Source organism: Ascidiella aspersa, chromosome 5, assembly GCF_963924565.1.
Source record: "Ascidiella aspersa chromosome 5, kaAscAspe10.2, whole genome shotgun sequence".
Lineage (NCBI taxonomy): Eukaryota > Metazoa > Chordata > Ascidiacea > Phlebobranchia > Ascidiidae > Ascidiella > Ascidiella aspersa.
In genome coordinates this window covers 27,676,159-27,689,982 of record NC_139451.1, presented here as the reverse complement: position 1 = coordinate 27,689,982, position 13,824 = coordinate 27,676,159, and the positions used below count along the sequence as shown (strand labels likewise).

Sequence of the window (13,824 nt, the reverse complement as noted above, 5' to 3'; positions counted from 1 at the left end):
GATCGGCAAATTGTGTGTCGCGGTCCAAATGTGGGCCTTTTAATCTTTTTGAGTTGTCCGCGCAAAAGTCATTTATTGTACTGTTTCTTAACTCTTGGATTGACTAGGAACTTTAATTTTGGCTCAATGTGGCATCGTGTTTTGCATTATTTTAAACCATATTCGAATGTCTTTTATGTATTATATGCGTCACTAAACCTTTTAATTAAAGTTGGTAATTTTTCGTGCTACTCGAGATTAGACTGCATTTTAGCTGCGTATTTTCGAACGAATTCGCATTAGAACAACAGCTGTTCTTCTACATTATCTTTCCGGGAACGACTCTCCATTTTTTGTCTTTTTCACAATTTGTAAGGTCCCTGACACAAACAAAAATGCTGAATCCGTCCAGAAGGTATTTATATTGCGTATACGCCGAAGTCACGTGAGTTTCGAAGGCGGTGCACGCTTAAGTGACTGTGCGCCCGTGCGTGACGCGTCTACGTGATCGGCCAGGTGTCTCAGTTTTAAGGGCGACCGACAACGACGCATAATGCACGTCGGGAAAGTGTCACTGTGACGTATTGGTTTTCACCACACCACGTATTCTATAGGTCACGTCACGTTCGCCTTTTTGTGTGGCGTATGTTAGCTATTAATATACAGGTTATTCATGTACCCTGTTATAGAAGGGTCACCTTGTGTTTTGAACGTGACACACAGCCGTTCGCAAATACCATAAAATAGCGTCAAAATTATCTTGTAAATGCATTAATAGATCGGAATTACAGCTAATTTATCGTAATGTTAATCAACAGTATATAAATGTAAACCTAATGTTAAATAAATAGCAAGTGTTTAGTGTGACAGTAAAGCTGTATTAAAACCGTTAAATTAATTAGCAATTTGGAACAAAATCAATCCACTTCCGCACGCCACATGTTTTTAAATAATAGTCTTTCTAGGCTGAATAGCGCGTGCGACCGGTCTACCATTTATTTTTGGCAAATGATATTAGCAAAAATAGAAACAAAGGTATTAGAGATAACAAGAAAACAGGACGTATAGAAAATAGAGTTTATGGGAAAAAGTGTGTTTAAATTCTAATGTTAAAGGGCCATACGTCATTAAACTACGCCCTGTATTAAAACATTTACAGCAACTATTTTGAGAAAACGTTTTTAAGCAAGTACTTCAAAACATTAACAAACAGAAAGTTTCTGTCCCAATCACAGACCGAGTCATTAATTATTTATTCCCAGTCTTGTCTCAACCCACTAACACAACAATATGTCGAGACATTGGCTTTAGGTAATCGATTGTAAACTAATTAAGTCGATACAGGCAATTTGATTAGTAAATTTGTCACACAGCTGAAAGTTCAGGCTTAACACTTTGGGGGAAAAGTTAACACAATGAAGTTAGTAAAACTAGCCCTCTGCCACCTTGCAACAGTTAAAGGATCGTTCAATGCCATTTAAACTGGAATTTAAATGTTAAATATTTTACACCGGAAGCCTTCAACAGAATAACCGTTTAGTCGATCAAGATGCAAGCAAGGCAGGCCTGAAAAACAACTAGCCTGCGGTGAGATTCGAACTTATGACCTCCGGCTATACCGCTACCGACAAGTAAACGTTAATGAAGGCTAGATCACAGTGTTTCTACACGCATGTGTATGCATTTTTCATTGACAATTCTTGTGTGTGTTTATAGCCTAACGTCGTTCGCAATACTTCATGACATGTCTCTACATTCCTATTACGAAAGGATGTTTTCGAAAGGACCGACAAATTTTGTTAAACGCTTGTGTAAATATTTGCCCTGGTAAACATAATTTAAGCGTGGTTGACCGATGTATATATGCTACTTCTAGCGCACGTACGTCTATAGCAGGGGTCGGCAACCCCTGGCACGCGTGTCACTTGCGGCACGCTATATGATTTTTCAGGCACGCCAAATGATTCAACGCGTACGTTGTATCACCTTAAGAAAGTGCAACTTTTGCATCACTACCACATCTTTACTGGACTTAACTTATAAAATAGGGTTTAAATGGCGTCTCCCAAGATAGGTAAATTGAATGTCAGATCACAGCAGGGCTACCGAGTCGGACTTGGGACTCGAGTAAGACTATGTAAAAGTCCGACGTGTGCGCATGCGCAGTACCAAATTTCGACACTGATGAGGCAGCAAACTGTCAATTGTTAACGTTGAATAGTATATGGTGGCATATTTTCCATGAGCCCTATGGGTGGATTGCTGAATATCTATATCAGTGAAATACAGGCTGTAGAGCCTGAGCTATAGCATCGGGACCCGATCAAATTGTACAGTTGGCCGGAGCCGACTCCGCATCCCTGGTTGCTAGTGCAAAACCAATCATAGGAACATGTTTGGCACGCGAGTTGTTGATATTTTGACAGTATTCATAAACTGGCAAACTGCATACGAAAGGTTACCGGCCCCTGGTCTATATTTTTCTGTAGACGACTGGCATTTAAAAGCATTCTTATAACATTTTTGTTTTAACTCCATTACACGAAAAACACGAAAGCTATATGTTGCTACACTTGCGTTTAGCTAAAATGTTTACAAATATGAGCACCAAGTAGCATAGATATTTTGAAAAAGATTTTAAACAGCTGGAAGTGTTACGAAAGTGTATAGCATATACCTGTGAGATTCGAACTACAGCCTCGAAACATTAGGAGCCTATATTGTTGTGTTGAGTAAGCTAACACAAAGAAATTACTATAACTGGTGTGTGAACGAGCACATGACACATGTGTACCAACGATGATAACATTGTATGAGCGAAAAGTGGTGACTAAGTTAAATTATGGTGGTTTTCGCTGCCTCCATTTCGACCGTCGCAAAAACCTTGACTTGCCTACGGTGCGATTAGAACTTACCACCCTAACCTTTTTGTGCAACTCACTCCCCCGGCTAAGCAACTCAGGCTGAAAATATGGCAGTGTAACTAAGGTCCCGGTGCGTGCTGTATCCCAATTCAGTTACAACGTATTGCAGTTCCAAGTACTTCAACCCAAATAGTATATACCAATACACACATTTGTAACATGAGTAAATAATTTTGGAAGTTGTTATTTCACCTGTTTTGAACATGTAAAAGTTAGGAGCGAAAATGTTTACTAAAGTTCCTGTCTTAAAAATTGTTAAATTTTAAACTCGTGATTTTACAATAGTTCACCACCGTATACATAGTTTACAACCGAGTTGATTTAACGAAGGACTAGATGTTCCAACAACCATACACGACAAACCAACCTAGCATGCCATATACTGCAAAGAACCTAATACCATTAACAATTTAGGCCTAGAAAACACTGATATTGATGACCAATTGTAAACCATTTAGGTGCAGCTATGCAGTTTCTTTACCTTGAAATGACTACCGCTCCTCTATATAAACGTAGCGTAGCATTAGGCCGGTGTAATTCACGAGCTTCGTTCGAAAAAGCATTATGACGTCACATTACCTTGTGTTCGAGGTTTCAATTTTCAATCGTTTTGCCATTGTTACGTGGTCCGCACTCAGCATTCTAGAAGTAATTCAATAGTGTACACATTGGAAAACGTTTGGTGGCCTCTCGCATACCTCTTGTAATTGGTGCTTTATTTGTATTAGTTTAATGCAGGGACCACTAAACTACTGCCCGCGGAGTTAATTAAACCGACCAGCAGCATATTTAGTTAATTAAGATAAAGTCTAGTTAAAATATTTTGGATGCAATTTCAAATTAATTTTGCTGAAATTTTATGTTAAACGGAAATGTATTCAGGCTCACTTTTTTGTTGCATATATAGTCATTTATATTTTCTTCGTTTAACGACATATATTTAATAAATTTACTAAGGTTCGACACAGAACTTGATATACGGACAATCATTCGGCCATTTAGTAAAAAAATTGGTTACTACTGGTTAAAGGTGGGTCGACAATTGGGAGCGGAGGTGGATATCATTTTGGAAACCTAATCGATCTGATATTTACCAAGTATAAATATTCCGCCTAAAAACTGCTTTATTACTTCGCAAATTTCTGGGATTAACACTCAGCTTAATCTTGATACAAATTTCTGTCGATTTTTTTACTTTCTTTTTAATTTATTTAAAAGTAAGGAATTGAAGCTAGCAGTATTTTATGCATATATTGACCAAATAAAGTTAGGAACAAAGTGAGATTGCACAAAATTATCAGGCATCAGATACTAAAAGGCAGCATTATAAAGACGTTGGTGCGTTAAAAAAAATAATGAGTGCGTCGACAATAGGCAGCACCAACTTTCAGGAAAAAATACAGTAATCATCATTAATAAAATAAAAACACATACGTGCTTCGCGGCCGAAATTAACAAAGGGAAAAAAAGTTTAAAAGAATGTCAAAAATGCTGTATGGCAAATATTGCAATCCAAAAGGAGGTAACTGAAATATTTGAAAAGCTAGAATATTAATTTCAAAACGTATGTATTTGCTTATGGTTGTTAAATCCAGAGCTCAAAATACATCAAAAAGCTTTCCTTACAAATTTGGCTTCCTACCGTGTCATAAATTGCGTTTAAATTGGCAGATTGCATCCCAAACAGCTAAGAAACAGAATGGCTGAAATCAACGCGCATCGCACTACTATTAAAGTCGGCGAAAAACCCTCAATAGGCGAGTTCGATAGAAAAGTTCGATGAAACCTAAATCTCAGTTTAAATCCATTCAAAGAGATTGCCTGGTGAAAAATAACATGTTTTACCAGAACGCCATTTCAGGCAGTTTAGTACTTTCTTCACTAATTGGATCGGCAAGTGAAATAATATTGCGGGTTTTATTTAATCGCTTTTCTCGATGGAGTCGACGTTACATAAACAGTTATATTGACTTCCAAGGAAGGTAAATCGACTTTTTAGCAGTTGTTGAAATACGACAAACTCTCAATTTAAAAGTCTTGTAAAAAAGAATGGCTGAAATCAACGCTTATTACACTTCTATAAGTCGGGGAAAAAGTCTCAATTTTTGCTAGGTTAGGCCAGAGCTGGTTTCGGTTTTCAAAACGGTCTGCCGAGTCTTTCCGGGCCCTCCAGTGGATGAATGAGGCGCACGGCCCGAAGTGTCCGAAACGGTCACTATGTCGTCCAGTCGGTAGGCGCGGCCTCGGACGCATTGGCACAGGGCCAAACTACGCAGCTTAGGCCACCATAGTGTTCGCACTTCCTTTTGCCGGATGCAAGTCAACACGAAGATGCAAAAACCCTTTATATAAAAAAAATAGAACAGGTCAAGGCACACTATAGTGGCAGTAATATCTAAAGACAATAGTCTGTGATAACATAGTTTTACGACCAATTAAATAATACAGCTGAATAGGCAGCAATATCCAAGACAAAAGATCTAAAATCATCTGAACATGACTTCATCCTGGCGGAATATGTCCCAAATTTATCGAAATGAGGCCTAAATGGACAAATAAGGCCTGGAAATATAGGGAGGGTGTGGGACGATTGGAGGACACCTGTTTGGCATCGGCCCGGGTAATGTTGGGGTTATAAATTGAGTTGGGATAAAAATGATTAGGGTAGTTAGTGATGAAATTAGGGGTGGAATTGTGGAATTGCAAAAGGTTGTATAGGCCATGTTCTGGCAATTTTGGTCTTATTCCGACGGATTTAGGACTTATTCCGATTTAGACGTTATTACAACCTAATAGGTAACAGTCCTTTTAGTCTAATTCCGAGCAGTGTCTTATTCCGACGTTGCTACACTCGGTTTTATGGCTAGAGGAGTCCACACTAGTGTGCCGCGTCATTTCAAGAATCACAACTAAATGATGTTCGCGTGCGTGTGTTATACCTGTAGCGTAACAACAATGGTGAACAACCAGCTCATAGCAACCAGATACTGGACGTTGTCAGAAACCATCATGAAGAAACCAAAGAACCAGACCAAACCAAGAGTGCTGGCGATCGTCAGGGCTATTGAAAGGTGTTGGAGCGTTGAACGTTCACGCAGGTTGGACGAAATCTTGGAAAGAAGGCAAGATTCCAAATGTAAACCCTATAGCTTTCAGACTTCTTCAACTGAAACATACATATGCATAATATCTGTTATCAAAACCTTCTGGAGTAGTGGCCAACGATAACGGCACCTATACATTTGTGCGAACAGGATGCAGCAGGCAATGGTGCTATGGTTGTTTCTCAACTCGCTCACTTCTGAGCCTGTGTAGTTCGGTTGGTAGAGCGAAGGTTCCGGTATGGTCAAAGTCGCGAGTTCGAACCTCACCGCACGCCACTTTTACGAACAGAATAAGGCAGGCAACAGTGCTAAGGTTGTTCTTAACTCCGCTCCCTTCTGAGCCTGTGTAGCTCAATTGGTAGAGCTATGATCTCGGTATGACCGGAGGTCGTGAGTTCGATCTCAGGCTAGTTGTTTTTCTAGCCTTGACTTGCGTGCACTACAATCCTGATCAGCCTGACTGATTTCTGTAAGCCTTTCTATGACATCTTGTGTTTCAGGCGTCTTGCACATTTTGTTTAAAACAATACACTGTGCTAAATGTTCGTTGAAACAAGGGCATTGATTGCCATAAACTAAAACATGACCTAAACGTTTTTGGATCATAATGGTTGGAGGCTGTAGTAAAACGTACTAAGAATATCAAAGCCCATACAGAAGTAGATATCATTCTACACCAAACAACTCTTTATTCATTTTCAACATGAGCAATTCAGTAAAGAAACATTCGATTTTTTGACCGAGGTAGCTAAGCAGCATGTTGATCAACACTCGACCCAGCTGATTATGAACACATATTATGATGCTTGGTTTTAAAATAGAACAACTACCCAATACTCGTTACATCACTCAAAGTGATGTTTGAAATTTGGGTTATTTCAATAAAAAAAAAACATTCATGTTTTACTATAGGACAGGTTATTTGGAAAGCATTAAATTAATACCCGGTAATAAACAATGTCAAAAGAAGAACTTGTAAAAATATAGTATTAGTGTAATATTATTACGACTGACATAATTTTTATTCATATAATTTTGTCATTTTAATTGTGCAGCACTGGGATCGAGTTTAAACTTAAATAAATCGGAACAAAATGGCATCCTTGAAACCCGATGGTACGCAGCGATAGTTACAAGCCTTTGGATACTGCGCAACCATCATAAGAGGTTCAACGCCACTGGTTCAAATAAAACTATTATCCTGTATTTTGGTATTATTATTATTAAACCTAAAAGTTCTCCCTTGTTTATTCCAGTGTGTTAGTCTTGTATTTTCTCACCGTTTTCCGCTTGCAAGTAAGGCTTGTGATGACCAGCACAAACATGACCACGTTAAAGAGGAACAAAGAGGCGACAGGGAGAAGAAATCCGATGTAGAAAGAGTAGCCCTTGATCCAGCACATGTTGGATGCAAGCATCGTGTATGCTAAGCTCGCTTCCACAACTGTTTTGTTTTTCATTTAAGTGCAGATAACAAAATCACAAAACATCATAAAACTAAATTACAAATGATCACTATAACATTACATATAATCGCGAACATGAATCGCGCACATTTTCTATTTAATAATCACACAATGAAATGCCATTTAATCTCAACCAAAAACTCAAACCATCATAAATAGGAATGTAAACTAAATTTAGTTTAAAATAACATATTTTATCAAAGCAAACTTTATTAGATCGTTTTTGTGTGGTAAAACGTTTTCAATTTTTTTCAATTGTTTCTAAGAATTAAAATGTGTATATCTTTGTGTCTGGGGATCAGATCAATGTTGGTCTCTTAGGTTAAATTGGCAAATCTTTCAAACAAAGAAAAATTGGCAAATCTTTCAAACAAAGAAAAATTGGCAAATCTTTTCAAACTTCAAGTGGGGTAAAAAAATACCAAACGTAATGCGGACACGTTCGTGCTAAAATTATAAACAACCGTGTCAATTTTAGTTAAAGAAGTATTAAACAAAACAAACCATGTATTGTATAGCAATCTATGACCAAGTATATTAACAAACAAAGTGTTAAGAAAACATGATTTTAGTTTTAATTTACCTTGGCCAAAAATCGGCGACATATTTAACCTTTAGGTGATTAAAAACATAATACAGGCACGCCTGTTCTAAAAGCCTGAAATATCGTCTCGATTCTGGCTTAAGAAAGCTTTAAACAAAAAAAACCTGTTCTACAGCCAACAACAACCAAGTAATTTTAACAAACCAAGTGGTGAAACAATTCTTCTAGTTTCCATTTACCTTGTCCGCAAATGGGCGACGTTTCCGGGCTTGTCTCGTAAACTTTGTTCACAACCACATTGATAGTAACAACTATTGCTGGCACACCATAGGCGAACAGGTGAGCCTTAAGCAAGTAGTGCTCCCGGGTCGCGTTTAAGACCTAAACACAACAGAAATTTTGGGATTTTAAACTTGAATAATGTCGGTGGTTGGCTTGAATGGTTGTATATATAGGGTAGCAAGGTTGTGCGAAATTTGTCAAGATTTCAATACATTTGTCGTTCCATATAATGCCACCTAATTACCCTGTTTGATTAGACAAATACAGCCATTTACAAATATTATTTCGTTGTCGCACTCTATGAGTCTACTGCCATGCAGCATGCACGCCCTGTACACGCATTTCTCGCGTTGATATTGCGCTAGCGTCCCTAAGGCGCAATAATTGTTGGTTTACGTTGGAATGGTGATTGCATTCTGCGCCCCATATAACGGTGTGTGTTATTCGTTCTTTCATTCTACTTTACTTCTACGTCTATGAGCAATAAACCTTCTACGAATACAATTGACTGTAATGTTTGGTAACCTAGTAATAATAACATTTTAAAGTCCCAGTTATTTTCATAACATTGATTTATTATCACTTGAACTTAGGTCATTTTAAATGACTCACAAACACTGGTCCAGCATCTCACCTGTATTTGCTGAACAACTTTCCCTATATAGAGTAACCTTTTCGTTTACCTTCACTATTAACTTGTACAGTATACGTTTTACCGTAGAACAGCCGCAACTAACTTTCTCGCATACATTACACCTTCACTTTAGGTTTGCACGACAATTTTCCTACAGTAACCCTTTTCATTTACCTGCACTAAGGACTTGTACAGCAGGTGTCCGTACACAGCCATCCAGCACCAGTTGGTTAGTAGAAAGTAATGCAGAAGCACAGCAGTGGCCAGACACCTTGCTTCTTGCTCGCGTTTATCAACTCCGGCCACGAAAATGAGGTAGACGATGGAAAGGTTCAGACAGACGTTCACAACAACCTTCACCGGGCGACGTGAACGGATTTCTCTGCGAGAAAGTGGGGGTTATTATATTTCACACATACAGCAAAAAACGAACGTTGAAACCTGTAATTACACTAATTAAAAATGATAATGCAGTTAGGCCTACGTTTAAAAGGCATATTTATTTGAAAAACATACAATTATACAAGCAATAATCAAAAACTGACATCGGCATAAACTAAAAACTGAGGTAAAATCAAATTGTCTGAGATATTGAAAAAAAATCGACTGCTGCTACAGAAAACAAACAGCTCGAAATTGTACATCATAATTGCCAAATTATTTGACCGTGTGACCAGATTGTCCTAGCAATTGAATTTCCTCAACTAAGCAGTGAATTTCACGGATTGTGATCGAAACTTACTTTGAAATGAGCATCAGAATTATTGTAATGACACATGCCACAGTAGACAATCCACATCCGACGTAAGTGACAATTTCTAAGGCCACGTCTGCTGGGACCTCGTAAATGCTCTGCATAAAAACAATACTTGCTCGAGAGTAATTTTGCTTCGGAAAGAATAGCGACGACAGGATCGCAAAGGGAGAGAACTACTGCATGGTACGGAGTGAGTGTAACGAAGTAAAACTAACGTATAGCCGATAGCAAACGTGATAGTGCGAGATGCGCCGGCAAAAATATTGTAAGCAGTTATTTGATTTTCATGTAACGATACTTCATACACATTTGTTTTGGAAACTTTTGTTCATGTGTGTTGACAACTGTGATGCATTTTATGTTTCACTTTTATTATCGTAGCATATTGAAGGTCCTAAAAAATTAGATGATTGCAAGTATTACGTATAGTGGTTTGAAATTCTATGTATATTTTTTGTATCCATAATTATTCAGAGAAACTAATAAGCGAAAACCAAACATTGTATTAAGGTGTTCAAAAAACTATAATCCACCACATCAGAAAATGTGAATGAAATTATTTTGGTGAACATCTGTAATACTAACTGTACGAACTACTACAACAATGGACTCCAGAGCAGAGGCCTTGCTAACACTACAAATATATTTTCAAAGCTATTGTTTCTGGTTAAGTTACTTTGATCTAACCAACTTATGCAATAAAGTTTAAGAAATTTGAATTTAAACCACTACTATGCAATAAAGTGTACGAAACTTCATTTTATACTACTATTAAAAGACTTAAAGATCCTGAGGCTATAGAAGTATTAAAACAGGATTTAAAAAATGTTCCACAGTTTAGTCGAAATAGCATCAAAGACGCTTCATTAACGTGTTAACTTTAGTTACCACTAAGATGGCAAAGTTGGTCAAATGGTCGCATTGGCAGGCAGGTGGACTCGAATCAGCGACCAAACAGCAACCATCTGTCGACCAGCCGTTGGTTGTGAAGTTCCAGAACACACAAGACTGGTTGACGAATTGAGCCTGCAACAAAACGCAAACCGTGCAAAATAAATCTTTCATCTCCTTCTTTAAACCTAAATACTTTAAAAATAGAGTGTCACAAACTGTCAGTATCGAGTGAGGTAATACTTAAGGTATATGTGCGGTAATAACCGATCGGACACAAACCAATTTTGGCTCGATCTGATAGCATTTTATTGTAGACAATTCTGGCATGGTTTGCGATTCGAACTCTCGCTTTTTAGGCTTGAAAATCGATCGTAACTTGGACAAGCAACCTAGGTTTTATATTAGTTAAAGTTTATGCTGTAATAAAATCTATAGTTAAATTAAAGATGTTTTAACGACAGTTTCCAAAATAATATTTTTTCCAACGGGTGGACTCATTGCCTAATGCCATAAATATCAACTATCTGTCAGTCAAAGACGGACTTTTAACATGTTTAAAAGTAACCTGCAGCGTTGAGTCGTTCTGCTCCTTTCCACCAATGGTAGTAACGGTGTTGTGGGTTATGTTCACATTGCTGGCCAAGTTCGATATGTTTGCTGGGGTTGTTTGGTTTCCCACATTTCCCGAAACAACCTGAACAAAAAACAAACAAAAAATGGTGGTGTGGCAAACAATTGTTTTTAGGTAGACCAAGTACGAAATTCAAAGTCCATACAGAGGTAAGTAATATTTGAAACGTTTCGAATAACCCTTTATTCATTTAACATCAATATGTATAAGTTGAAAATGAATAAACATATGTTGGAAGCATTAAAATGTTACCTATAATCCTACTACGTTTGACTAAAATCTTTAATTAAATTGAACAAGTTTGATATTCGAGGCATTGACATATAAAATTGTAACACCTTATTAAGACTAAACTAATTCTAGTTCCTTTCGTATATATATATATAGTGTAGTGGACGCTAGGCCATAATTTACATTATAAATTCGGTTAATAAACAAACAGCTATGCTAAATAAACTGTTGCTCCCAGGCAAGCTGCTATTTGACCAACGATTGCGGCTTAAGTATCATAAGTACACCGAAAGACATCGCAAACTTAGCGAATCTGTCGGTCAATGGTGCAATTCAGGCTAGAAAAACAACTATAGCTTCCATACCGGTATGGCCGAGGTCGTGAGTTCGAACCTCACTGCAGGCTAGTTGTTTTTCTAGCCTGGCTTGCTTGCATCATTGATCGACTGATTCAGTGAGTCTGCGATGACTTCCGGTATACTACGATTTAGCTTTGATATCGACTGGACTCACCCAGTTGGCAACCTGGTTGGATGGAAAAAGTGCGCTGGTTCTGTGAAGAAGGAACACCGCTCGAACTGACGAGTTAGTTTCCATGCCAACAGCCCTCCGTCTACGCGACAAGGGCGCCACCGTCTGGAGAAAATCCGCATCTTGTTCTAGGTTTTGGAGCGAAAATAAGACACTAAAATCGTTAGCGTTGTACCCCTGGTTTAAGAGTCATACGAATCATACAATACGTGGTTTTATAGTTAATTCATTAGCAAGAAAGTGTTTAGACAATTTAAATAAAAGTTTTTAAACTGAAAGAAATACTTAATGACTGCGTGTATCAAGTGGACGCAAGCATCTGGTTGTTTTATAGTGGACATGTTTATCAATCAGCTAATTCCTGCCAACTATTGGACTTAACTAAGCAGGAAATTCGATAATGTCAAACGAAAACTACACAAAGCAAACTAAGAGCAAATAATCTGTACAACGTACGTCAGTTATCAAAAGTAAAGCGCAAATAGCCCATAAGAGTAAGGAAAATCAATTGCTTACATCATTGATCGACAGATTCGGTTAGTGTACGATGGCATTCGGTGTACTTTTTTTGTATTTAATTTTAGTTCAAACCTGTTTGGAGACCCTGTGTTGCTTGCAGCGCCTCCAGTGGTATGGTTATGGTAACTGGTTGAATTGGAATGGTTGTTAGGTTGCCAGGGTCGGGGTAAATCGTTGGTTGGAACTTGACATCCTGTGTGACGTTTTGTTGCACAGTAACCTGTATTACACAAACCAGTTTTCTGCTGTTATTTCTCGATAGACGATTACTGTGTAACAGAAACCGAATTTGGCAATTTTAAGTAAGCAAAGGCAAACGAGGGTTTGCAATAATACGTTAATGTCATATTGAATTATCGGCAAACTTCTAATTTTATGTGTTTTTCATCACATAACGCTTTGCATTAAACAATAAAGATTAAAGATACTAAACAAGCAGCTGTTTGCTATACAGGACTTAAATAAAAAAGTCTCGGGCAGTTTGCAATTTACTGTCACATAATAACCACGCGTGTTAAACGATAAAACAGTTAAAATAAAGCGAAATATTCCAGGTTAGTACGATCTTTACAGACTTATTTTACTATTCCGTTTTGAAATGATAAGTAATTATATTGATCAGAATAATGGGCCAATTTTAAAATCCCATAAGTTCTAATCGAATTCTGCTTAAAAGTATTGCGACAGTAATTTAAATCCGCTTTAGCGCACAAGATAACCTGGAAATAGCAAATTTGCTTTACTGCTTTATGACACACTTTTGTTTACTGCTTTGTGACACATTTTGAAACGTCAACCACAAAAAATGCAACCCCTCCCCCCAAATCATAGTCTGGTGGTACCCTAGTCTTTTTACCTTTATTTTAAATATCACAGTTACCTCTGCTACTATGTTAGGCGTGGAGACCGTTAGCACGCTTGACCCTTCAGTGAAATTCACACGATACGCGAGTCGGGTCAATGACCTCACGAGGTCACTTTTGGTCGCGTTCTCGGTCGTCGTCTGATTGGTCGGCGGCTGTTCCAAAAACGAGGTTACGTGATCGGCAATGTTGACGATGTTCTTGTAGGTGAAGGGCGACACCTGGTGGAAAATACGCTGGTATTTTAGGTTTGTCGACGATTCTTGAACAACCTGCTTTATAAAAGGAATCGAAAAATTAAAGTTTTTACTAATATAGTTATTACTTTAAGGCTGAAAAATGTTTTTAGGTGCTGGATTTCTATATAATATTTGAAACATGTATATTAATCACAAAACACGAAATTAGGAAAGAAGTTTAACGCAACATAATGAGTTTGGAAAAACCCAAATGAAAAAAACAAAA

The 13,824-nt window shown here is 37.8% G+C and overlaps 1 protein-coding gene across 3 annotated transcripts in view; it reads right to left on the bottom strand.

The window, feature by feature from the left end:
- Nucleotides 1–3,891: 3,891 nt before the first annotated feature.
- The window catches only part of LOC146145736 (uncharacterized), a 60,376-nt gene continuing 50,443 nt past the window's right edge, over nt 3,892–13,824 (bottom strand). For all 3 annotated transcript variants that reach the window (XM_083389833.1, XM_083389834.1, XM_083389835.1), the window contains 11 exons: nt 13,377–13,580; nt 12,569–12,716; nt 11,960–12,105; nt 11,150–11,278; nt 10,579–10,716; nt 9,676–9,785; nt 9,108–9,315; nt 8,257–8,398; nt 7,288–7,451; nt 5,843–6,013; nt 3,892–5,245 (listed from right to left, as the gene is read on the bottom strand). In XM_083389833.1, coding sequence (XP_083245959.1) covers nt 5,012–5,245; nt 5,843–6,013; nt 7,288–7,451; nt 8,257–8,398; nt 9,108–9,315; nt 9,676–9,785; nt 10,579–10,716; nt 11,150–11,278; nt 11,960–12,105; nt 12,569–12,716; nt 13,377–13,580 — 1,794 coding nt within the window. In that variant the 3' untranslated portion in view covers nt 3,892–5,011. The remainder of the gene's footprint in view (nt 5,246–5,842; nt 6,014–7,287; nt 7,452–8,256; nt 8,399–9,107; nt 9,316–9,675; nt 9,786–10,578; nt 10,717–11,149; nt 11,279–11,959; nt 12,106–12,568; nt 12,717–13,376; nt 13,581–13,824) is intronic.